At 42.8% G+C, this 27,359-nt stretch overlaps 1 protein-coding gene across 2 annotated transcripts; it reads right to left on the bottom strand.

The window, feature by feature from the left end:
- Window positions 1–467: 467 nt before the first annotated feature.
- On the bottom strand, window positions 468–25,517 carry kif3a (kinesin family member 3A). Of its 2 annotated transcripts, none has more exons than XM_079501362.1 (17): window positions 25,342–25,517; window positions 21,970–22,234; window positions 20,722–20,866; window positions 18,950–19,034; window positions 18,647–18,752; window positions 17,889–18,028; window positions 16,928–17,125; window positions 16,388–16,562; window positions 15,860–15,958; window positions 11,359–11,515; window positions 10,646–10,826; window positions 6,357–6,467; window positions 5,291–5,416; window positions 3,287–3,340; window positions 3,052–3,120; window positions 2,262–2,392; window positions 468–1,789 (listed from the first exon to the last, which is right to left on the bottom strand). In XM_079501362.1, exons 1-17 carry the CDS (start codon window positions 25,345–25,347, stop codon window positions 1,741–1,743), a joined length of 2,097 nt encoding a protein of 698 aa, XP_079357488.1. In that variant the 5' UTR covers window positions 25,348–25,517; the 3' UTR covers window positions 468–1,740. The 2 variants fall into 2 exon arrangements, with proteins under 2 accessions (XP_079357488.1, XP_079357487.1); XM_079501361.1 differs by having other exon boundaries at window positions 21,970–22,225; window positions 25,324–25,517.
- Window positions 25,518–27,359: the final 1,842 nt, after the last annotated feature.

Genomic DNA, 27,359 nt, shown 5'->3' on the forward strand with positions numbered 1-27,359 from the left:
GTAGTTGTTATGTCCCCACCAAAGAGGTCCAGGTGTTATTTTGTGCAAAAGTGCATTATTGGCTATTTCCCCTAATATAAGCCTTCAATGGGGGTTGGGTTTTTGTGCTAATTCGCTTATTTCCATCGAAATAAGTAGCAAAGTGTGCCGCTTGGGATACTATTTACATTATGAAGAGAGGATATATTAAAAAGCACAACAGCCCAATGCCCCATTCAATTAAATGCAATTCAATTCATTGAGGGCTTATGGTAGGGGAACTAGCCAATAATGCACTTTTGCACAACATAACACCTGGACCTCTTTGGTGGGGACGTAACAACTACAAATAAAGGTAAGAAAGATTTTAAGTTATAAATTAATATAAAATGTTTGATTCCATCAAATAAATCCAACACCACCATAACTTCATCACATGAACTTTAATTCAGACGAACCTTTGAAATCATTCAACTACATTTGCTGTAGTAGGCAGATATGGATTTAATAGTGCATAAAATGGCACAGAGAATGTGAGATAAAACATATAAAATCATTTGATAAATTAAGAACGCAGAGAAAAGTCTGATGCTGTAAACATGTAACATACAGTATAATACAATATAAAGTAACTTTACTTTCACTACAATGCACCATAAAACTGAAATTAGCTCCCTGTATTTAATTCACTCTAGTGCATTATATGAAGCTATGTGGATTTTACAGTATATCCTGGGAAGGGTTCATACATTTGTAACAAATGTGAAAATAAAATTAAATAAAATGACTTGTTGTTTATTGTATGAGGCCAATGGCACTACAGTAGAAGAAGCTGAATAGCATGCATGCCCTACTCTTTTGACCTAACAGAAGCATAATGCACTGCTTTTGATATTTCATACATGAAATAATAATTTCATAATCGACTTGCAGTCCTCTAGCATACAGGAATCTTCACCTGAACAACTATTTCACCCCTTCAAGTGTTTCTGCTTCATTCTTACATTGCAGAGCTGCATGGTGCAGGTGCTCCATCTGGGCAGGAGACCACAGCTCTCACAAGAAACCCAAACCTATATGCTTAAACCAGAGAAATGTCAAACCCGCAGAAGAAGCAAGAATGCTGTCATTAAGATGAATTCTAGTTTAAGAAGAGGTGTTATTGGCTTCACAGTCAAAAATCCTAATCTTTATGTGGCTTTTCCCATTAATGTTTATGGTAGCCTACCTATTAAAGACCAGCCGAAATGGAAAATATGGTTTTCACACTTTAAGAACATAATGTGGTTTACAAACAAATAACGCTTGAGTTGCAGAAACATTTACTTGATCTAACGCCACCTTGTTTAAATCCCATAGCCTGAGAGGACGGGACGGTGGACTGACTGATTCAGTCAGTGAACGACCCGCCCCCACTGCCCCATCATCACTGTGATTGGCTGAGAAGCACCCAGCCGCTGTTTCACTAGGAAATACAACACGATAAGGTAGCGAAAAGTCGTTTCAGCTGGTCTTAAAGTATATAACAAGCAGAGTTCCCACATGGATATGTTCCAAGGTAACGATAAAACATGTCACCCATCCTCAAACAAGCATTACATTGTAATACAAAATAACAGGTCCCATTGACCACAAAGTTTTAAATCCTACAGTGGCTGCTCCCTGACCAGCCTCTCATTCACAACGAACCCTTACTGGCTATACAGTGTATTCAGATACATATTTTAATAAGGTAACATTATGGGTCGCAGACACCAGTATTCATTGCAGAAGAGATTCGATCACAGCTTCCGGCTTCACAGATCTTTTCCTGTTTGGAGATAGAGGTGTTGGCATGCATTTACACGGCACATTTCTCAGAATAGCAGGGTACAGTGATAACATCTACAGTAGTCTAATCATGTTTTGGATTGACCAATACATCTGATCTAGCTGCATATTTGTCTTTTGTACAATATTGGGAACGGCGGCTATAGACCCTTATATGGTTATTCGTTTGAAAATAGATGATGCAGAAAAATAACTATAAATATAATTTAAATAGGCAAAAAAATAGGAAGAAAGGCACATGTGCACTGCAGACAGTGAAAGTATTTAGGGTACATAGTTCACTACATTAATGATGGATATTGAATTATTTTGGTTGATATCGGCCTTCCTGCTCCAAAATTGGAATCGGTATCAGACTAGAAAAATCCATGTCAGATTAGCTGTAATTTATCTGTCAAATGTACACTGTAAAATCATCAGTTTTACTATATAAAGGTTCCACAGTAAATTACCTTCGGCCAGTCTTGGGCCGGCCACTCTTGCTGCTTTTAGAGGTCCTGGGTCTCTCTACTTTCATCAGAGACTGTCGCATGCTCTCCTCTGTGTACGCCAGGTACACATGGGACAGATCCACCTCAAATGGCTGCAGAGAGGACAAGATGAAGATGAAGGGTTATATGCCTGGCTGCCAATTAGCAATCACCACAAGCTTATGATCCTCTTGGGGCAATAACCCCTCGTATCCAGGTCAAATAACCGTTGGGTATGTGATGAAACAAGTCATTTAGAAGATCTAAAATGTTATTACTGTTTTATTATTATTATTATTATTATTATTATTTTCAATATTAGATGTCTCCCAAGCCTAGAAGAAAGTAACAGATGTTTTATTCATCAAACCAAAACAAACAGGAACAATAAAGGAGAACTTTATTATTCCTGCAGGGGAATTTCAGTTTCAGCTTAATCCAGCTGATGGTTCTAATGGGCGGATCTCGGATGAAAGCTCACGGGCTGGGCCTTAGACCCAAACCGCACCAATGCGACTCCTTGCAACTGCCATTGGGGATAATGGTTTCATGCAACTACATGCAACGCTGCAAGGAGTTGCATGGTGAATCATTGGTGCGGTATGGGCCTTATAGGGGTTAACTCTCTCTATAGGACATTTTGAAACGTATACAGGGGGCTGGGGGTGAAGCAGTGATCTTCTGATTACCAGACAGCCTCTATAACACTAAGCTACGGCCGACCCAACCACAATACCCAACAACCTCAAACAATGTCAGGCAAATGACTCACATCTTTCTCCTTCTTGTCTGGTACTGGGGTCTGTTTTCTCATATTGTTGCCAGTGTATGCTACACATTTCTGAAAGAAAAAACACCAACATTTAAACACTTTTAGTTTGTTACAACAGGTCTTCAAGTGTAATTTCAGAGTTTATTAGCCTACAACATGCTGTTATGTGGGATTTGTTTGTGTTATTATATATGCTGTCCTGTGTGTTTCGATATGTGGATGTAAGAGAACTCACCAGTTGCCATTCTCCAATATCTTCATTCCAATGCACATAATTCTCTATCATCTCCTGTAGAGGAAAATGTGGCAAATATTTCTTATGGCATTCAAAATAAGCAGTTGATGCGTGTGAAAGCAAATACGTATTACTTAAGGACCAGTCGAAATTTAGAAAAGGGGGCCCTGGAGGAAAATAGGGGAGGGCCATGTCTTATTAATTTTAGTCAGAGGGAGGGTGAGCTAATTTTATTTCGAGTCCAAGGGAGGGTGATCCAATTTTGATAATAAAATAGTCCGGGTTTTATATATATATCTAATACTACAGCTTTTCTGAATTAAAGTACAACTTTGGTCAACGATACCCCTCTGTTGCTTTCACTTGGTTCTTCCCAACAGGACCGGTTTTCATTGTTCTCCGTCAATCATTGTGCTTGGCCTATCCAAGTGTGTAAGTACACACTTCAACCCCCACTTTTCAATAGCTTCCATAGCTTACTGTGTTAGGCGTTAGACTACGAGACCATTGTCCATGTTGGCCGTGAGTTCAAGCCTCACAGCGGACAGTTTTTTTTTTTTTTGCGATTTTTATATTAAAAACGCTAGCAGATTAAAGTTAGGAATAAATAATACTCAGGTAAATGTGATATTAATTAATAGGGGAGGGTGATTCCTTTTTGTTTAATCACCTGGGGAGGGGACTGGATTTTTATTTTCATTCACAGGGAGGGTGATGTTATTTTATATCAGGACACATACATTTCCTCCAGGGGTACCCCTATTTAAATTTCGACCGGTCCCTTATACACCATGTGCTCCACATTAGGGCTGGGCGATTAATAGTGACATTTTCAATAAAAATGTAGCCTTCTAACAATTATAAAAACACGATAATTGAGATTATTGTGCGGTATTCTATTTTGCAACGATTCTCTTGTTATGTCCTGGCTGTGTTTACAGTGGTGTGGTTTTCCCTAAAAACCCAAACTCACTCACAGTAGAGATGGGCGATTCCACACATCTTGTTCTCAATCCGATTAATAAGGCCAGTATCCCACAACCAATGCAGATACTTTCAAAAGTCTTCTTGTGTACATAAAAAGCTGTATATTAAAAGCCCTTGTCAGTCACGCTAAAACCTGTCAGAGTCAGTCAGTCCGTCCGTCCATCCGCCATACCTCGTGACACGCTCCATATATGACCGTCAGTCCATCACGCTCCATATATGGCCGTCTCCATATATGAAGATCACAACACTGAACTCATCAACCCCTGGATAGCCATACATGGACTGGATCATCACATCTGACCTCAAACCCTTAGATCTTCATATATGGAGCTGACCAGTTAATACATGTCATATGTTGATCCATCCCCACCCGTCCTTCCTCTTCGATGTCTCCCTTTTGACTGATACCTGTCCATTCAAACTCTAGACGGGCCCGCCCCAAAGTTATTAGCGCCGCCGCGCCCGGCAGCCACGCCCGGCGGGCGCGAGATACTTAGATAGATTCTTTATTTATGTGTCATGCACCAGAGGTGCCCAGCACATGGAGGTCACAACATATAAATCATTGCATAGTTGTACAATAAAACTCCATTTCAAGAAAACAGAACATTCTGCCTTTTTTCCCCAAGCCTTGGATAAGAAATCTGCTAAAACAAAAATGCCTTTACTGAAACATAACTCAAGTTTTTCATAATCATCTAACCAGTAAAGGTTAGCACAAATAGTCCCAAGTCTTAATTCATTATATAGTGGACAGTAAAACAGAAAATGAATTTAATTTTCGATTTCATTCCAACAGGCCCGAAATGAATTAAGGCCCGTCTCTACCTGGACCCTAACTGGGCTGGCCCGAGGCCCCACCTGGCCTCACAAATTAGCACACAGGCCCCTACCTGGCCCGAAAACGTATTTCGCCCTCTCATGTATATTATGATCGTTTTGATTATGATTTTAGCCATAACTGAGCAGCCCTGCTTCATATAGTATATGCTGCACGCACGCACACACACACACCTGGTATTCTTGGGGGATGAAGTTGTCTATGATTAGCATCTGGAGCCGCAGTTCTCTGCTAAGCTGTCGAATGTTCTCCAGGAGACCCTCGATCTCCCGGTGATTCTCCTGCTGTAGATCAGCCATCTGACACACACACAACCCAATCAAACCAGAGAGAGAGAGGGAGGAGGGGGAGAGAGAGAGTGAGAGAGATTTCAAGACCTCTTTATTCAATCTTTTTTCAGTACATGATAAACATGACAGTCAAATGATTATAGCCAGAGATTTAAAAACACAGAAGTGAAATAAAAACATATATTTGTTTCCCCCCTTTTTTTTAAGCAATTTGTAAGGTACCATCAGTAGTGACTGTGCATAATGCCTCTCCTACACACCACACCTGTACAAACCCCCCCAATGTCCCCCACCAGACTGTAATAGGCCTTTTCTACTTTAATGCGAGCTGCCATTATCCCTTTTGCCATCAACAGGGGATCAACTGACCCCAAACCCTGCACCTTATTCTTCCTCGTTTTACAAATTGCCAACTTAACAGATCCATATACAAAATTGACCAGTGAGTGAGTGAGGTGAGAGAGAGAGAGAGAGAGAGAGAGAGAGAGAGAGAGAGAGAGAGAGAGAGAGAGAGAGAGCGAGAGAGAGAGAGAGAGAGAGCGAGAGCGCGCGAGAGAGAGTGTCTTAAAGTGTTGTGAACACTGTTGGAAAATAATCCCACCACAAACTCCAAAGTTTAAACATTCTTTGCAGATGGTTTAATTCTATAAACAATGAATAATAACACGCTAAATAACTCTACCCACTCTGTGAACTTTCAGTTTGTAACTGTTACCATGGAAGTGACATCAACTAGCTGTTAGTTCACTAGCGAGCCAATGTATGTACAGTTTTTCTTCCTATTTTAAATTAGCTAGTGGTGTAAACCACTGGCAGGAAGGAAGGTTTTCACACATCTAGAGACAACAGACCATCATTTCACATTTGTGTTACGTACCTCGTAAAAAAGTATAAAGTGCACTCTAGCTCTGGAGTACAAGCCTTTGAGCCTTAGCATTCTTGGCCATACCTCTGATTTTGCTGCCATCAGCATGGTCCAGACCTTCTTCAGCTTCTTGGTTTTCCCCTGTGCCTCTTCCTGAAGGCTGGTGTATTTCTCCTCAATGTCCAGACGCTCTTGCTGTAATGAAGAAGAAGACACAGAAAATTAATCTTAATCACGTAAACCCTTAAACCACTTAAACCAGGGGTTTTCAACTGATTTTGACCCAGGGACCACCCTCCTGAATAAGAGCAACCTGGGGACCACCACTATTGACCCAGGGACCACCCTCCTGAATAAGAGCAACCTGGGGACCACCACTATTGACCCAGGGACCACCATCCTGAATAAGAGCAACCTGGGGACCACCACTATTGACCCAGGGACCACCCTCCTGAATAAGAGCAACCTGGGGACCACCACTATTGACCCAGGGACCACCATCCTGAATAAGAGCAACCTGGGGACCACCACTATTGACCCAGGGACCACCATCCTGAATAAGAGCAACCTGGGGACCACCACTATTGACCCAGGGACCACCATCCTGAATAAGAGCAACCTGGGGACCACCACTATTGACCCAGGGACCACCATCCTGAATAAGAGCAACCTGGGGACCACCACTATTGACCCAGGGACCACCATCCTGAATAAGAGCAACCTGGGGACCACCATCCTGAATAAGAGCAACCTGGGGACCACCATCCTGAATAAGAGCAACCTGGGGACCACCATCCTGAATAAGAGCAACCTGGGGACCACCATCCTGAATAAGAGCAACCTGGGGACCACCACTATTGACCCAGGGACCACCATCCTGAATAAGAGCAACCTGGGGACCACCCTCCTGAATAAGAGCAACCTGGGGACCACCATCCTGAATAAGAGCAACCTGGGGACCACCCTCCTGAATAAGAGCAACCTGGGGACCACCCTCCTGAATAAGAGCAACCTGGGGACCACCATCCTGAATAAGAGCAACCTGGGGACCACCATCCTGAATAAGAGCAACCTGGGGACCACCACTATTGTGACGGATGGGCTGACCACCCTTCCCGCAACTCGCGGGACAGTCCCGAAATTGCACCGTTCATCCCACATCCCGCACAAACAGAACAATGTCCTGCAAATCAAAGATACGGGGAAAAAATGCTCATCATTTGAGCTTATCATAATCACAGTCATCTTTAATTATATTCCATCATATTCAAGGGCTTTTGGAGAGAAATTAGACTCCAGACTCTCAGAGGGCAGGTGTGTGTGTGTGTGTGTGTGTGTGTGTGTGTGTGTGTGTGTGTGTGTGTGTGTGTGTGTGTGTGTGTGTGTGTGTGTGTGTGTGTGTGTGTGTGTGCGTGCGCACGTGTGTGCGTGCGTGCGTGCGTGTATTCAGCAATTATGTTTCTGCACTGCACTGTCAAATACTACAACTAGACTACATTTGGTTTGTTGTGTATGAAACACATTTTGATGTGCTTTTATAAATAAAGCACTTTTAAACTGAAGATTATGGCCAATGTTGATAATTGAAAAAACAAAAAAAAGTTTCTTTCAGGGACCACCTGAAACAGCTCTGCGGACGGTTGAAAACCCATGACTTAAACTGTTATGAAGTATAAATGTGAAAGTAATGCATTATAGACCCAACCTTTACAGTAGTAAAGTGTTACCTGGTAGTTATAAGTAATGTGCTGTTCTTCTGAGCTTATAATGAATAATGGCCAGCACCTATAATACTTTACACAACTTGTTATAAGTTGTTGTTCTGCATGAGTATATGATGACTCAGTCAGTGCTAGTACATATAGTATTATACAGCTATAAAGTGACATGACAAGCTTCTCTTTAAACACCGCGTATGTGCAACTTCGGAAGAGGAAACCATTGTGGCTACTATGCTTTGGGAAGGAAGTGGTGTGTTTTGCCTCGTATGCTTCCAATCAAATAATGATTCATTTTGACTACCAATGTAAACACAAATTATTTTCAACCACTTTCAACCTGGCATATATGTTGATATTCTGTCTAAAATATAAAAAAATACATCAACATTTGTCGTACACGAAGTGTATTGTGTATATAGTGTGTGTGTGTGTGTGTGTGTGTGTGTGTGTGTGTGCGTGCATGCATGCGTGTGTGTGTGTGCATGCGTGCATGCGTGCGTGCATGCACCGGTCTGCATCGGGCCATTATTTGGTTACAGTTCCTGTCGAGCATGTTTTTTTAGTGCAAAATTAAAAGTTATGATAAACATACATAGCAGGCAAAGTCTTTTGTCTTTTTGATTTAATATTGAGAATATGGGAGCTTATAGGCAGCTCCTGCTGCTTAATTGATTTGACCCAGATTTGTGCAAACAGACTGTGATGTAATTAGTTAGTAGCACAGCTGTGTCAAATTCTAATATTATAAAGATTTTAAAAGGCTGTGATATACTCTGAATATATTCTTTCAAATTAGGTTTGGCCTTATAGATCAAAAATACATGTGCTCAGTTTTTTAATGAATACATTTTCAACTATTTGAATAAAGGTTGTACACATCAGTGAAATTAACCTCTGGGAAAATCCCTAATTGAGAGAGTGGCCTAACAAGCCACCACAGCTCATGAAATATAGGCTGCATGGTTAACAGGGCAGACTCAGTGGCAGTACCATAGATATATAGAGCACCGAAGTCCTGACGTCACTGCCCCGGCCTTTTCACTCATATGGATATGAAGCATCGACTGAAGGTGGAAATGTACAAATATACCCAAAGAGTAACAAAATAAGCGTTAGAAACGAGCCAAACAACCCAGAGACTACATTTCCGGGTAGGCTGCTTCTGCCCGCAGCCCGTCGCACAACAGAAACTGAACGTTAATTACGTTTATTTTATTGATATATAATGTATCGTGGTTAGTACGAGTCGAGTCACCACCAGCTGAGTTTACGTCAACGAGGAATCTCAGGAACGCAATATGTTGACAGCTGGGCGTGACGTATATGCTCAGCGACATTGCATTCATATGTAGTTTCAAGGCTTTTGCGGTCACATTAATTCCATTTTCTCTAGAAACTGGCTGTATCAAATATGAATGGACATCATTAACGACGCACAGCCACTCCCCTGACAGAAACGCCGGGGTGGTCGGTTTATTTTTCAAACACAGTTCTTATATGAAGCGACATAAAATCGCTCTATGAAGATTTCAATACAAATAAAAAAATACACGAACCTGTGTGTTGGTGCCCTCTACTGAAAGTGACGTCAGACTTCGGTGCTCTATATAAGAAAGCTAGATGGCTCACCCGCTCTCTGGCCAATGGAGGGCGATGTTGCTACGTGGTGGCCATCTTACCTCGGGGCCTTATAGCATTGTGTCTATGGGGCATGCACTTTTAAATAACCATAACTTGCTCAATTTTCAACCGATTTTCAAACGGTTTGGTTTGTTATAAACATGAGACGTCCGCATACGTAAATGCTTTTATACGACGTTCATATAAAAAAACAAAATTAAGCAGATAAGCGTCCTGAATCATAGCCACGTTGACAACGTTTGTAATAAACCAACCCGTTTGTAAATCCGTCAAGATTTGAGCGAGTTATGACTGTTATTGTTTAAGCTGCCATAGAACATACTGTACTGTAGCCCCGAAGTAAGATGGCCGCCAGGTGAACTACGTCAAAGACTCCGCCTTGAGCCATCTAGACTTTATATATATCTATGGGCAGTACACTGAGCGGCACGCAGCCGCTCTATACATCTCCGTACAATGGTGTATTGCCGGATTTGGCTGCAGAGCAGACCATCGGCTACTGCCATCGGTGAAAGTCAAGTTTTTTACCGATGCGCCGATGGCTGTTAACAAGGCAAACATCGGCCCCTACCGATTGTCGGCCGATGCATCAGTGCACCCCTAGTTGTTTCCACAGTACAGTAGAGCCCGGCCAATATCAGTTTGGCAGATATATTGTCCCGACTTTAACCGTTTTCAACCTGACAGCCCTATTTTTGTCATGTCTTTATGGATTAAGGTACCAGCGAAGTACCAGCTCGTAATGCGTGAGTTTGCAGATTGGCCATTTATTATTTTATTAAGATATTTGTGGGGGCTTTTCTGCCTTTATTCATAGGACACAGCGAAGCGGCTATTTTTGAAAATGTTATCAGTCAAATCATCATTAATCGTTATGGGATTCTCCAAAATCAGGACCGAAAAATCAGGCATCAGTCTTCTGTAAATCCCAGCCACACAGGGTAGACCCCTCCCCAATACAGCAACCACCCCCCCCCCCCCCCCCCCCCCCCCCATCGTTCAGCCTCTGACCTCTTTCTCCTCAAGTTCGATGCGGAGCTGGTCGGCCCGCCTGCGCCGCTCCTCCAGCTCACTGTTGGACTCCTGCAGGAGCTTCTCCTGCTCCTCTGCCTTGGCCAGGAGGTCCACACCTCCCACGATCACCTTTTTCTCCAGAGCCGTCAACTTCTCCAACAGGAGGTGGTGCTCCTGTCTGAGAGAGACAGACAGACAGACACAGTCAGTCAGTCAGTCAGTCAGTGGTTCCAAAACCTCAGGTTGAGACCCCAAAGAGAGATAAGACGTTTGCCGGGGACCCAAACTAGTGAAAATAGCAGATCTACAAGCGTGTTGCTTGTAGATCGTCCATTTTCACTACTTTCTTAATAATCATTTTTATTTATGGAATTTCTTAATTTGTTTAAAAAAAGAAAACATTTATTTAAAAGTTGTAGTGATGTGAACATGAGTTGTAGTGATGTGGACATGAGTTGTAGTTGTGAACATGAGTTGTAGTGATGTGAACATGAGTTGTAGTTGTGCACATGAGTTGTAGTGATGTGAACATGAGTTGTAGTTGTGAACATGAGTTGTAGTGATGTGAACATGAGTTGTAGTGATGTGAACATGAGTTGTAGTGATGTGAACATGAGTTGTAGTGATGTGGACATGAGTTGTAGTGATGTGAACATGAGTTGTAGTGATGTGAACATGAGTTGTAGTGATGTGAACATGACGTTTCTCACTGGGCTTTGAGCAGATCTTTCTCTCTCTTCTCCAGCTCGGCTCGGGCCTTGTTCCTCTCTTCTTCCTCCATGTCCAGCTTGGCCTCCAGCACTTTCCTCTCCTCCTCGATCTTTGCCTGCATCTCCACCATCTTGTCTGCGGAAACCTTCTTCTTGCCTTCGGAGAGCAAGACATCAATATGTCATTGTAGGCCTCCTATAAAATGTTCCATCTAATGTGTACTAAAATGTGTCCTCATCGATTGCTAACTTAGCTTAACTCACTAATTAGTGTGAAACTTAAATACATTAAAAGAAAAGAAAAAGAAAAAAGTTTTTTCCAGAAATCCATTAATTCCATGTAGGATCACAATGAGGGAATAATGAAGACGATGGCAGACATTCATAGGACAGAAAGACAGTAAACAATGATTAAAAGAGGCCTGTCTGTTGGCCTCTGTAGACTCTAACCTCATTTGCATGACGGTGTCGCTCGCTGAAAAGAACTGCGTTTCAAGCTAGCAACAAAATCAAAATGTGCTATTTTTGGCAAGCGATGCCATCATGCAACGAAGCATCAATTAGGCAGAGTTAGATTAACCACTTACAATCTGTATACTTGACCAGAGTCCCCCATGGCTCTGTAATAGAGTCCATCCTGTTTTCACTCTATAGTTAATATCTTCGCCAAAATAGCCAATCTATAAGTTCACAATGTGTCATGCATGACATGTTGTGAGCTTTTAGATTGGCTATTTTCACCAAATGTTCACCACAGAATAGGTAAACAAGGGTTCAAGTGGTTAAAGACCAGCTGAAGCGGCTTTTTATGACGATATCATGATGCTTGGTAGTTTTTGAGCTCAGGTTTCCAACCTCCATACAGCGTACATTTGTCCACTCGAACTATGGGGTCTAAACTCTGTGCTCCTATGTTGTACACAGTGCTGAATCACGTTTGTTACTGCCCCACCTATTTCACCTCAAATGTTATCAGAAACAAATTGTATTGTACTGTTTAAATTCAAAACGAGAACATTTGTCACAATCTTTGTTGAGATTTAAGTGCCACCGCCCTCTAGTGTCAGCATCAGCTCCGTGTGGAAGAGGGATTGGCCATTGAGCTATACTATGAGATTGACAGGTGGCAGTCATCATTTAATTGATTGAAATTAGTACCTGGCCGGCCGATGTAATCACACATTATGTTTTTGTTAAGGAAATTATGGATTTGGAGGAGAAAAAAAACCCCATAATTTTTATTTTGTAAACCATGCCTATGCTCTAATAGTGTGCAAAACATATTTTTCATTTCAGTTGGTCTTTAAGGGTGATACGTTGGGTAGGAGAAGTGTAGAATTGTCATGTCTACTCTACAGTACATTACAGTCAGGAGCACCAACCTCTTTCTTCTGGAATAAAGAGAGTATGGCAAGTCAGACAGGCAGCATTTTGTACCCAGAGAAAGACAGAAAGAGAGAGAGACAAAGAGAGAGACAAGGTGTAACACATTACAGAATGAGCTGAAAAGTCTTACTGTCTCTACCAAAATGATCATGAAAAAAAAGGCAGATGGCAATTAAGTAAAAATAAAGACTCACAGAAAGGTAGAGCAACAAGACAAAGGTGCATAAAGGGGACACGTGAAAAGGCTAAAACTTGTGACAATGCAACATGATACAGATGGGGAAATGTACAGTATGTGCATAGAACAAAGCCTATCAAATCGCATACAGCATCATACACGATGAGATTAGAAGGTCCAGCACGAACACACTGCACTTCACCAGAGAACGTCATGCAATGGAGTTGATGTTGTGCCACTGGTTAGCGTTAATCCTCTGTGAAATACATCATCCTATATCATCACATTCCGGCCAATCACAATTGGTGCCCTCACTGCTCAGTGGCCAATCACAATTGGAGTCCTCTGTCCTCACTTTTTATCCTCAAGTCCAATCCAGCTAATCACTTGTGGCATCCTCACCATTTATCCTCAATACATACATTGCTCAGCTAATCAAATCATCGCTATGGGGTGCTCAGCCAATCACATCCTCATTATGGAGTACACACAAACACACAAAGCTGAACATAGGAGGGGCTAGCGCCCCTCGAAAATAAGTATGGAACAAACGCTCCAGCAATTATAAATGTACAATAACTTACATGCATAGGGTGAATTGTTTGACCTTTACTGACCCAAAGATGAACCACGATTCACAATTATTTTAAGACACTATCGTCACAAAAATAACACCATGTTGGTGTACATATTTTCTTATTAACTTAATATTTTCCATGTAGCTAGGAATCAAAGGATTATGGGTAGCAGGGGAACTCCTGACCGTGGGCTGTGGTGCGTCTTTTAAAGTCTTCCAATAAACTCAGACGTGTTAGTGATAATTATCTGGAAAAAAGGTTGCTGAGTCATAACAAGATAGAGGCTGGCTCTAATTAGCTCATTAGAGATCATATCAGTTTAATCTTTAGAGTCACAACACAACCCTTCACTGGGGGAAAAACAGCAACGACCGTGGAAAATTACAATTCTCCATGAATTCAAGGCATCATTCATGAGTTGATTATTGATAGAAAGAAAGTCTTTGTGGGGTGAAGTGCTCCTTTGACCTGGATGTAGAATACAAAGCCTTCTTTTCTTTAACATCAGAGTTCTCAACGGGCCTGAAAATTAAGTCCCGGCCTTAACTGGGCCGGCCAGTGGCTCGGCCCGACTATTTTAGCCTGTCATGGACAGACTAATATCACTGTGTAGATATTAGTCTGGAATCTCTGTGTCAAACCTGCATTTCCATGGTGTGTATTAAAAAACTGCCCCTGTGATAAACCTACCCCATATAGCAGACCAAATCTGCTGTTAGGCCCGAAACCCAGAAAAATAAATAATTATGATTTCCTTTTTCTTTTCTTATTTTGCCAGATGAAACCTGGCTTATGATCGCTGCTGTTGGCTATTAGGACCTTTGCGCGACCTAGTCCCTTTGCGCGACCTAGTCCCTTTGCGCGACATAGTCCTGATTGGCTGGCCGAGTCTGACCGCATACTCTGAAACGCCACCTAAGCCAATGGGAGTCTGACCCCATACTCTGAAACGCCGCCTAAGCCAATGGGAGTCTGACCCCATACTCTGAAACGCTGCCTAAGCCAATGGGAGTCTGACCCCATACTCTGAAACGCCGCGCGGAAGTCTCAACCAAGTCCCCAGACTTCCATTGAAGTGAAAAGCGAGGGGCGGGCCTGTCGCTCCCCATCCACTCTTTAGATATACAGTATTATCACTCTATGGTCTCAACCCAGAATCTGTAACGCCGCAGAAAAGGGGGACAGATGTAGCCTGGCTAATAAGCCAGACTAATATCACACAACACTGTCGCGGTATATCAGTCTGGGCTGGCTCCACTTGGATTTCATTTCCCGGGGAACATTTTCTCTTTGACGCAATTGGTCAGAGCTACTGTCAGTCAAAAGTCTCAAGCATTGAACGTCACTGTACCAAAGCCCGCCTATATTGCATACCGTGTCCCGATTGGTCCGACCTGTTCTCTGCTGTAGGAAAGAGGCGTGCTACTGAGCCTCGCCAGACCGTAATCCGCTGGTAGGCAACTTTTTTTTGCCAACGGCTGATTCGGTCTGGTTTATTAACCAGGCTAGGACAGATGCACAACGGAGACCGCTTGTTTCACCTGGCTGTTAATGATACGTGTGTCATTCTTGTTTCATGGAACCCAAGGCTCGGCACAGCCAATTAGCATACATTTTAGGGTAGGATCGGGTTTGTCTATTTAACATGCATTCATTTAAACGTTGATATTTATAACAGGATAAAGGTAAGGTTAATATCGCCCTGTGGATCTAGGGGGGGACTAGGGAGGGGTTCAGCGATAACAACTAGTGGTGCAAATTGGTACCACATTTTGTGGTAGAAAAAGCAGCGCATCCCATATTAGAACCAAGCACTCAGTGCCAGTCTGGGAACTACCAAAGGTCCCTTGAATAAAACAGCACACAATGAGCTACATACAATATTTAAATAACTTTAAATAACTAACGGAATAACTTATATTAGTGGGTTTTCTTTAGGAGGGATCTTCCATTCGGAAAGTGGATAGTTACTTATCTGTGTGTTCACATTTAACCACTTAAATCCTTTATACTTTGTTGTAAGTCAATAGCAAAAATAGCAGCTCTACAAGCCCCCAATGTTAAGCATTGAGGGCTTTTCGCCAAATGTCCGCCTATTAAGAAATAATCCTATAAAAAAAATCCTATTCGAATTTGGAACAAATCCTATTGGATTTTCTGACAATAATCCTATGAGATAGGATTGGTTCCAAATTCTAATAGGATTTTTAGTAGAATTTTTCTATCAGAATCCTATAGGAGTTTTTGACTAGGGTACACGCCCATAAAGGGGAGATCATGTGGTTAAACGTATATCTGCCCCATCCATTCGTCCTTTCTGACGAACACTGTTCCTGTGAGAAAGGTGTGTCCTCCTCACCTCTTCTTCTCCTGCGTCCTTCTCCTTCCACGCCACCTTCGTCATCTCCTTCATCCATCTCCTCTGATCCACTGGCTTCAGAGCCCGAGATCTCCTCACCTATGAGAGCACAGCATTACTTCTGTGTGTGAATGCTCTGCATCTCACACACACACTTCAGAGCCCGAGATCGCCTCACCTATGAGAGCACTGCATTACTTCTGTGTGTGTGAATGCTCTGCATTTCACACACACACGCACGCACGCACGCACGCACGCACGCGCTATGCAAGGCCAACCTGCTCATCAGGAGCATTTAGGCCGGGGTTCAGTGAGTTGTTCACACAATCTTTGAAATAAAGCCAGGAAGAGCTGGGAATCGAATCCGAAACCTTCCAGTTCCTAGATGGTCCACGCCACTACCTAAGTACACACATCTGTATTCTGTACAAATGTGTACATTTCCTAGTGGGGTGGTAAATACTGTAATTATGCGTTTATCAGTGTATCAACAGATTTACTATGGGAGTGGTGAATGTAGAATTGTACCTTCCTGTAGCTTCTTCTTCAGCTCCTCTATCTCCTTCTGGAACTGTCTGAGCAGGGCGTCCTTGGGGTCTTCGTTGATCCTGGCTTTGTTCTTGATGTTCTTGGCACGGTTGGCGTAGCGAAGCGTGCTAATGGTCTCATCGTAGTTGTAGTCTGCTGGCCCGATGTTTGCACACTGCAGGGGACTCATACTCATTAATTTAACCACTTCCATGGAGTCCCTACTTTGTTTCAAAACATTTTGTAAACATTTAAAAATCAATGCCATTATAGGAAAAAGACCTTGAAATATTTTTTAAAAAAAGTGTAAGCAGTTTAAATCGAAAAAGACAATACAGGAAGTGGTGGACATTTTAACCTTTTGTTTTCAATACAAAGGTTATGGTGATATTTCGTCATTTCCATAAAAGACTTGATGAATTGTTGATGGACCACAATGGAATTGTGCCCTCTTTTGGCTTTTTTGTGTTTTCATCCTCGGTGATGATACTATACAATTACTGTATGTCGGATAAATCAATCAATCAGCTGTGTGTGTACCATCATGGTCTTGGAGTTTCCTCCTAGCGAGTCCTGCAGCAGACGGGTGAGTTTGGAGTTCCTGTAGGGGACGTGTGTACTTTTACCGTCCACCAGGGCAGAGATGACGTTCCCCAGGGTGGACAGGGACAGATTGATCTTGGTGGCTTCCTTCAAACGCTGTCCTGTAGCGCCCGTTTTCCCCTGCCTCTCAGAACCCTGCGGGGAGGGGGGGGGGGTGAGATGGAACAGCCCTGATAACGCAATGATTCTCTGCATCTGTGTGACCACACTGCTGCCAGGAAGAATGGTGCTGATGCTATCTATCATCGCTGTCGGGTGGAAACCTACTGCGACTTTTCAGGAAATGAAAAATCAGACCCGTCTGAAGTGAGTGGTGCTGTACTGCACTTGTGCTGCGCTGTGCTGTGCTGTGCTGTACTGTACTGTACTGTACTGTACTGTACTGTACTGTACTGTACTGTACTGTACTGTACTGTACTGTACTGTACTGTACTGTACAAGCCCTCCTCCCTGGCCTGTGTGTGTCTCTGCTTTAGGCTGTGCAACAGTGACACTTGGTGGTGAACAAATGCTATTTTCGTGCTCGGACACAGGGACACAGGGAGGGACACACACACATAGCTGTCTATACTATAGGAGTGGTTGAATCACTCAAAAAGAAGGGAGGGGGAGGGGGGGAAATGTTTCCCAATAGATCCAAAGGAGTTAATCAATCTTAGCATACATATAGTCATTGTGGAGCAAATATTTGACAAAAACAGCTGATCTATAAGCTTACGTGTCGGAGTGTTCTGAGCTCAATAGATCGAGCAAAGATATTTAGTTTTGAATGAAAACGGGCCAAGTAAAGGGGTGGGGGTGACCTGAGTTTTCCGACGATGTGTTCACCTGCATGAGCATGACCACACTGTTCCTAGAAAATACTCTGAGAAAACGAATAGTGGGTTACAAAACTCACCGCAAGATCAACCAGATGTAGTTTGCCCATGCGAACGTGTTGGTTTCCATCGACACCTTTCTCACTGCACTCGATGGTGATGGTGAAGATAGCATGCGAGCGGGAACTGTGCTCATTCATATTGGTTGCACCAACCGACCCTAAACATAGATGCAGACATTTAACCACACACTGGTGGTTACACTGGTAATGTATGAAAGGTCATCATACATAGTATAGGGGTGCAACAGTTAATAAAAATAAACAATTTTCGATTATATGAAACGATCAAATACATTAAAAGAAATATCGGTTCCCTTCCCATTCTATTATCTTGGACCTCGGGTCTGTTTGTCCGAGGGGACCTGTGCTCAGCGTTGATCGCTAGAGAAAAGCATTGCACAGTTCTACGATGATTACACTGTCGGACGTGGGATCAGATTTAAACTGACCTGGGATCAGATTAACGCACCGCAGTACAAAGTTGAGCCGTGCATGCCGAGTCTTGCCAATAACAATTCAGTGAGAGCGGAAAGTGCAAAGACCAGTCTATGGCACAGACTCAGAGCGCTTCAAACTATACCCATGGAATCAAAATGTGCACGTGTGTGGAATCATTTATTCCACTAACTATGAACACAGGATTGTGTAAAAATGGGTCCTTTTGGTTCATTTCGTAGTCTACAAAAGTGGATATTTATACAAATGATACATTACGTTCAATTAAACTTCTTGAATAATGGATTATTTTGTGGTCTGAGGGCAGACTTGCTGCTTACGGTTTTTGTGCCCCAGTGTCATGATCCTGTCCATGTCGTCAGCGTTGTTGACAACATAACCCGAAAGGTCTTTGATGTACACGCCAACATCGGGTCTCTCTTTCACCTACAACACACAAATTGGGTCACCGTCACACAACAAACTCCTACACAAAACTTGCAGCACTGTCAAGCCCACCACCACAACAAACTCCTACACAACACTGCGGCACTGTCAAGCCCACCAGTCCACCACAACAAACTCCTACGTAAAACACATGTGACTCAAATAGCAATGCTTGAAGTGTAGCATCTGCCTCTGACCTCCAGCCTCTGCATTTGGTCCTTCCCCAACAAATCACGCACTTCCTCATTGTAGATCTCCAAATATGATACACGAACCAAAAACCTGTGGCAATGAGAGAGAGAGGGGTAGATAACAGTGAAGAACTTTCAATCTGGCGCCCCTATTATTGGCGCGTGTCATTAAATGTGGAACACATCAGACATTTTTCAACATAAACAAATATAAAATGAGGCTTAAGTGGTTAAAAATAGAACTGTGAGTAGCATAATAGGTCATGAATAGATTTTGTGTGTGACATATTTCTGCTGCCTGAGTGGCATGTCATGCTTCCTCATCAGATGAGATGGAGTACAGTCAATACATTAAACAGGGTGACTGACACCATTAATAAAATGGATTAGTCCGTCCAACTCAAAATTAATGAAATAATATGTTAGTTATCAAATAAATCGGTTTAGTGTACAGTATATTTAAGAGATATATTTGTTTTATTTATTTAGCGAATGCAAAGTCCTTTAGCCAAGCGGTTGCCTCCTGGTCTGCTGTATGGAGGGTGATTAATCCTCCTTCCAGTCTTTGGAGAGGGCAAACTTCTATGATGTGCTTCATAGTTTGCTCCTCACCACACGCACACAGTGGGCTTGGGCTACTGCCCCACTTGTGAAGGCTGGCCAAGCAGGGGCCATGTCCAGTCCTGAACCTATTCAACGTAGACCACTGTCTCCTTGGGAGGGTGGTGCCAGGGACCTGTTGGTTGGGGTCTGACACCAGGTGTTTGTTTGGGACCTCATTGGACTCCCATTCCCTTTTCCAAGCTGATTGGATGGTGAAGTCAGCTGATGGGGGGTTCTTCCAAATTGGTCGTCTAGATGGAAGTCGAGCAGTGGGTGGGTTAAATATGTCTGCATGGATTGGTAGGTGGGGAGAGTCTTTGACCTTTTGAAGCATCCTTTGAGAGACTGCTGCTCGCCGGATATGTGGGGGGGCTATGTTTGATAATACTGGGAGCCAGGGGAGTGGTGTGGAGCGAATAGTCCCGGTTATGGTTCTCATGGTGGTGTTGAGCTGGGTGTCCACTTGGTGTGTGTGTGATGACCTAGACCAGACAGGGGCACAATATTCTGCTGCAGAGTATGACAGGGCCAGTGCTGAGGTGCGCAGGGTGGAGGCTGCCGCCCCCCATTTTGCACCAGCAAGTTTACAGAGCAGATTGTTCCTGGACTTCACCTTAGCTGCTGTCCCTTTTAGGTGTTCCTTGAAGGACAGAGTTCTGTCGAGGGTCACACCAAGATAGGTTGGATAGGGTGCATGTTTTAGTTTGAGTCCGCTCAGGTAGATGTCTAGTTCTCTGGCAGCTTTAGCATTGTGGAGATGGAAAACACTGGAAACAGTTTTTGCTGGGCTCGGTATTAGGCGCCATGTTTTGCAGAACTGGTCCAGTTTGGAGAGGTCTTCGGTGAGCACTTGTTCCAGTGGGTCGAAGTCTGGTGCTTGGAATGCCAGACAGATGTCGTCAGCGTAGATGAATTTGCGGGATTTGGTGGTTGGTAGATCATATTTGTTTAATATGTGCTATTTTAATTTTATTTTTTGTGACACTCAGTGTCCACTGAGTATTTAACATAATGTTGTACTTTACATTAACTTATTTTACATTCATTTTATGTTCTAGAGTAGACTCTAGAGTCTTAGATTAATCATACTGGTTAATTTATAATAATAAAAAAAAGATTGACAGATTATTAAACAAATCATTGGCACAATCGTTTGTGTGGTTGGTTGCTCTTACCGAGTGTCACCCTCAGCCTTGGCAATGTGACCAAACACATGAGCAAAGGAGTTGGGGATTATCCCTCTGAGCTCTGGCACTGCCCTCACACCCTCCATGGTGAAGGTTTTCCCTGTGCCAGTCTGCCCATACGCAAAGATGGTGCCTGGAATGAAATAATTAGTGCCCAGCATTGATGATCAAGTAACACAAACAAGCTGTGATGGGTAACATTAGCATTATCTCAATACTAAAACAGTAAGTGTACAATATAGACGAATCCACTGCACTGGGCGCAATCATAACTGTGTGTCAATCAGCTCTCTTTATTGCCACTTGACACCGCAGTTATGGTTGCCGAGGATTCGCCTATACCTAGTCTCGCATAGCCAGACAACTCCTGAAATCTGATAAACGGAAGCTGTCATTTCTGTTCACAAAAATATATTTTAAAATATTGTTGCATTTTATTTCCATTTCTGCTAAGCAGCAAGCTAAATATGCTTTGGTGATTTTAATTTATATAAGGAAGTGGGGAGAAGGCTTCACATCCACTTTCTCCCTTAATCATCAAAACAGCTTCCGTGTCCCAGACTGTATGACCGTAAGCATTTGAAAAACAGTCTGGCCACACGAGACTACGATAACTTTACTTGTGTAGGTCTACAATACTAGTGCAGTAGTTCCCAACCTTTTCTGGATCAGGGCCCACATGAAAATATCAAAAGAGGGTGTTTATTTTAATGATCAGTCAAAGTTCCTATTTATTCAAAACACCATTCATTATGGATTTATATTAATGTTATATTATCATTACAATGTTAGTGTTTTTTGTCAATTATATGGGGGCCCACTTGCAATATACTCACGGGCCACGCCCCACAGGTTGGGAAGCACTGGTATAATGAATTATGTTCAAGAGATGATGAGGGGTTAAAGGTGGTGGTGATGTAGATTTCACTGCAATCGTTTATTAATCATAAAAATGCTCAGTGAATGCTCAGCTGCAAGCATATCATCTGTTACTTTTCAAATCGGAATCCAAATACAAAATGGCAAAAGTAGCAAATCAACAAGCTTGTTTCAAGCTTGCGGATCTGCTAGCTTTGATGCTTTTGTTTGTGTGACACTGTACTATGATCAAGTAGGGCGCTACTTTACGGAGACAAAATCCCCCACTAACAGTTAAAATATGGAGATAGAAGGTTAGGGGGTTATGAGGATAGGAGCTGCCCGACAGTAGCGATATGATACAGTAAATAAACGCACCATTGTAGCCCTCTAACACCGAGTCGATGATGGGCCTGGCCGTCAGATTGTAAACATCCAGTTGATTGCTGTCCGGTCCAAACACTGTGTCAAATGTAAACGTCTTGGGAGGTTCATGAGGCGTCTCCAGCTTGTTGACCGCTATGGTGCCTCGGATCTCGTCCACGCTAACGGCCAGCTTGTGACCCTGTGTCTTCTCCTTCTGGTTTAGAGGACGACATCTCACCACCACCTTCACGTTGTCACATACTTCTGGCTTATTGCCCTGGGAAAGAAAATGTGATTGATTGATTGATTGATTGATTGATTGATTGATTACTTCATTATTAGCAGTTTGCAAAAAAAGCACTGGAAAGTACAGTTCGATCAACAGTTCGATACAAGGTCTGTCAACAGAATTTTAAACCCAAGAAAGCCTATAGCTTGTTTCAATTGGGGTCATTTGTACTCAATTCATTGAATAGGTTAATAACAACATTGTTATTACATTTGTAGTGCTTTTCAAGGATGAATTGCACAATGTCCCTCGTAACCATGGACAAAGAAAATCATACATGATACAATAAAGATAACAGAGATACATACAGTACAATTCAGCTACAAGTCAATAATATATGAAGGAAATTAAGGAATACAGAAAGTATAACAACACTGACTGTACAACATGAAATAAAAATCTAATGGTACAGCACCCTACTGTTGGTAGGGCGTTCCACATTTTAGTGGCATAGGAGCGAAATTAATTGAATCCCTTGTTTGAGCTGAATCTGGGTTGCACATGGTTTGTTGAACTCCCTCTGGTGTTGTGGGTGTGAACTTCGTTGACATTTAGGAAGCATTTAGACAGGTACATGGGTATCTTGGTGTAGCAAATCTTGTAGACCAGACCCATTGCAAGATGCTGTTGACTCTGTCGTCAACCCTAAGCCATTCCAGCCTATCAAAATGGACAGGGGTATGTTGGGTTCGGGGAGTGAAGCAAAGTAGTTTAGCCTGACCAGTTTGTTTTGGGAAGTCTGGAGCCTTGTATTAAGGGCCTTTGAGGTGCTGTGGTACCAAGAGGTGCATGCATAGTCAAACAAACCTTGTACAAGTGCTCTGTTAGGGTCTTGACTCTTCAAGGTGTTTTTGTTGACCAGTGAGGAGATCCTGTGTGTGTACAGGAATCTTGTTCTTTGGTTGACTTTTCTGATTACGTTTTCACCCACTCTAACCAAGAAGCCACTCCAGGCTTAATGTCAACGATGTCCACACCCATAACACCAGAGGGAATTCAACAAAAGCATTAGACCTAGAATGCCTGTGATCATTTCATTAACTTACGTACATTTTCATGTATCATAGGCATAGATCCCTTCCTACTGTTCCTGGTTGAATTGAATTATGTGCGGCCTAAATGTGATAAATGCTCCGTTTGTACTCACCCATTAAATAATTCCAAAGACGTGGAGTGAAATATGGTCCTCTAGTTTTATATCCATGTGAAAGTTCTGGTACAAAACGTGTATTTAGTCAATTATCTCCACTTTTTCAAGAGATGCACACGGACGTCTTTCTCTCCGGGCGAGAGGGGCCCGGAATGATCGATGAACTGATTTTAGATACTTCCTGTTGTTTACCAAAGACGTCATCACCAATTGACCAGGGAAACACAAAAGTTTGGGTCACACAATTGGCAGGTGGTGTGATTAATTACCCAGCACCTATCGCAAGGCACCTGACAATTGTGTGACCCAAACTTTTGTGTTTCCCTGGTCAATTGGTGATGACGTTTGTGATGATCAGAGGAAGTTTTGATAAATGAAGTCCAGCTGTCATTCCGGGGCCCCTTTGCCCGGAGAGAAAGACGTCCGTGTGCATCTCTTGAAAAAGTGGAGATAATTGACTAAATACACGTTTTGTGCCAGAACTTTCACATGGATATAAAACTAGAGGACCATATTTCACTCCACGTCTTTATTAATGGGTGAGTACAAAGTTTACAAACAGAGCATTTATCACATTTAGGCCGCCAAGTTTACGTCCGACATGAAAGTAAGTGCGACCGTTCTATGGCTCTGTATGTGAAATACTGTATATACTGTATGGAACAACAAGAGCCGTTCTAGGGCTACAAAAGCATGTGCAACCCAGATTCGGCACAAGGGACTAAATTATTTTCGCTCCTATGCCACCAAAATGTAGAACACCCTAGGCTACCAACAGTCATTAAGACATGTGAATCCCTTGACTCCTTCAAAACAGCTCTCAAAGGGCACCTATGATGGCTGCAATTCGAAACTGTCCGAAACTTTTTTTCCCTTTTCACCTCCTCTATGATGATTTCCTGTTTTTGGCTATATAGAAGTGTATATTAGTACGTCTCTAAATGTTATGATGATGAATTGAACACGGTGGAACCTATTGTAAACAAGTGTAATGCTTTATGGTGTCGTCCACAGTTTGATTGATTGACTAACAGAATTACAGTACATTTCAAGTACAACTCAATACAAAAACTGTTAACTGTGAATGGACGACACCATAAAGCATTACACTTGTTTACAAGAGGGCCCACCCTTTTCAATTCATCAAAATGTTAACAGTTAACAGTTTTGTATTGAGTTGTGCTTGAAATGTACTGCAATTCTCCAATCTGTTAATAAATACTTCAATCAATCAAAGGTAATTTCATCTTTTCGTGTGTGATAATATTGTCACCCACTTTAACTGTTCTGTCTATAGAAGTGTCTATTTGTACGTCTCTAAATGTTTTGATGATTTGAACATGGTGGACCCTGTTGGAAACAAGTGTAATGCTTAATTGGGTCGTCCACTCACAGTTAACAGCCTTTGTATTGAGTTTGTGCTTGAAATGTACTGTAATTCTGCAAACTGTTAATAAATTCTTCAATCAATCAATCAATCAAACTGAGAAGCCGTCTGCCTTGATGAGAACATGTCATGACATCATCATTGTGCAAGTGCAACCTTTAATAATTGACAGCATTCAAATTCAAACAAAGCTCCAGTTCTGTTGAGTCACGCAACAACAAATAGTAATTAAAGCGTAATAACAATCAATCACGGCCTTGGTTTGCATTTTTTTATATTAATGTTAGCTGGTTGCTAGGCAAAAGATCCAACGCAAACACAGGGCTGCTAACGTTACGGTTATACCTAGCATGCAGAACAGATCATTAAGACACTCAAATCCTCACGTTTAATATCATCATGTCAAGTGACATTTAGAGAAATGTCGTTTCATGACGATGTAGCATTGACTGTTCATTAGCTAGGTTAGCTAACGTATCGATTAGCATCACATCATCACATCAGAAGAAGGGTGGAACCCCTGATAACAAAACACAACACAGAGGCGTGACGACCTACCGGCATGTTGAGAACAGGGGAAGTGTCGTCTTATTGTTCGCCTGGGAACAATTAAAGAGTCGTAATTGCCTTGGTAGTTGTTTTTTTATTGTTATTTGATCATTTGATGTTTAAATGCCGACACAGAGGAGCCCCCATAGCATCAGCTCAGGCTGCGCATGCGCGATAGAGGTGATTCTACATCCCATAGCCCAGAGGGTGCTGTGGTTGTTGCCAGGCAACCGACAGTAGGCAGATATGGCTCTGACAGTAGGGTACCACAGAACAGAAAACCCGTTTTATTAAAGTACCGGTCATTAAATAACAAATCTCTGGGACCCGAATCTACACTATAAAATCCTCAGTGTTAATTTAACTCGCCAATTTGCACTCCAGAGTTACAGACCTGTAAGGGTCCATTTGGTTCTAACTATAAATGGTAAATGGTGCATTTATATAGCGCCTTGGATGCTTTACATAGATTGTGCATTACATTCACCCATTCACACACACATGATTATTATTATAGCACTGACACCCATCATTATGAAGTGCTATTTGAGAGGCTGGTCTTGGAGAACATCAAAAGGGCCCTGCCCCCCAACATGGACCCCCATCAGTATGCATACCGGGCCAACAGGTCCACTGACGATGCTGTGTCTACTGCCTATTGGCCCTTACACACCTGGACAAGAGAAATACATACGTCAGAATGCTGTTCATTGACTTCAGCTCCGCTTTTAATACCATCATCCCCCAGCAGCTTGGAAGCTGAGCACACTGGGTCTCAACACGCCTCTCTGTAATTGGATTCTGGACTTCCTCACCTGCAGGCCACAATCAGTCAGAATAGGAGGACATAACTCTAGCACCATCACACTGAGTACTGGCTCCCCCCAGGGCTGTGTGCTCAGTCCACTCCTGTTCACCCTATTGACCCACGACTGTTCTGCCAGGTCCAACTCCAACCACATCATCAAATTCGCTGACGACATGACAGTGGTGGGTATAGTCACGAACGGCGATGAGACACAGTACAGAGAGGAGGTGGAGAAACTGGCCATGTGGTGCAATGACAACAACCTGTCCTTAAATGTGGACAAGACCAAGGAGATGGTCATCAGAGGCCCTAGTGTGCACACCCCACTTACCATCAACGGTGCTGCTGTGGAAAGGGTACAAAGCACTGGTTCCTGGGGGTGCATATTGCTGACGACCTAAAGTGGTCCACTAACATCTCAGCTATCACCAAGAAAGCCCAGAAACGCCTGTACTTTCTGCGGAGACTGAAAAAAGTGAACTCCCCCCCTCTATTATGACATTGTTCTACAGAGGAGCCATCGAGAGCGTCCTGACGTACTGCATCACTGTCTGGTATGGGAACTGCACAGATGCCGACCGCAAGTCCCTACAGAGGATAGTGAGAGCAGCGGAGAAGATCACAAGTGTCCCCCTCCCCCCATAGCTGACATATACACAGACCGTTGTGTCAGGAAGGCCATGAGTATTATGACCGACCCCTCCCACCATCTCCTTGAACTCCTGCCATCTGGTAGGAGGTTCAAGAGCCTAGGAGGAAGCACCAGCATCTGATTGATTGACATTCATACACCGATTGCAGCGGAAGCCATGCAAGGTACCAACCAGCACATCGGGAGCAATTTGGGGTTCAGTGTCTTGCCCAAGTACACTTCGACATGTAGCCAGGAGGAGCCGGGATTCGAACCGCCGACCCATGGATCATTGGACGACCTGTTCTACCTCTTGAGCCACAGTCGCCCCACAACTATGGGGATTGGGGACCCCTGGAACCCCGTCAAGGACCCCTGGGGGTCCCATACGAGACACCATGTTGAGAATCAGTGGAGTAGAAGACAACATAGTAAAATAGCCTAATGTCCAAAATAGATTTGTATACATTTGGACAATATTGTCAACTCAAAATATCCTAAGTTTGTTCAGCCGTTTCAGCGTTATCATAATTTATATCAATTCAAATTGTTATTGCGTGTCATATTTATCATGATTTACTTAGACTA

The sequence above is a fragment of the Electrona antarctica genome (genome assembly GCF_951216825.1).
Source record: "Electrona antarctica genome assembly, chromosome: 1".
In the NCBI taxonomy this organism is placed as follows: domain Eukaryota; kingdom Metazoa; phylum Chordata; class Actinopteri; order Myctophiformes; family Myctophidae; genus Electrona; species Electrona antarctica.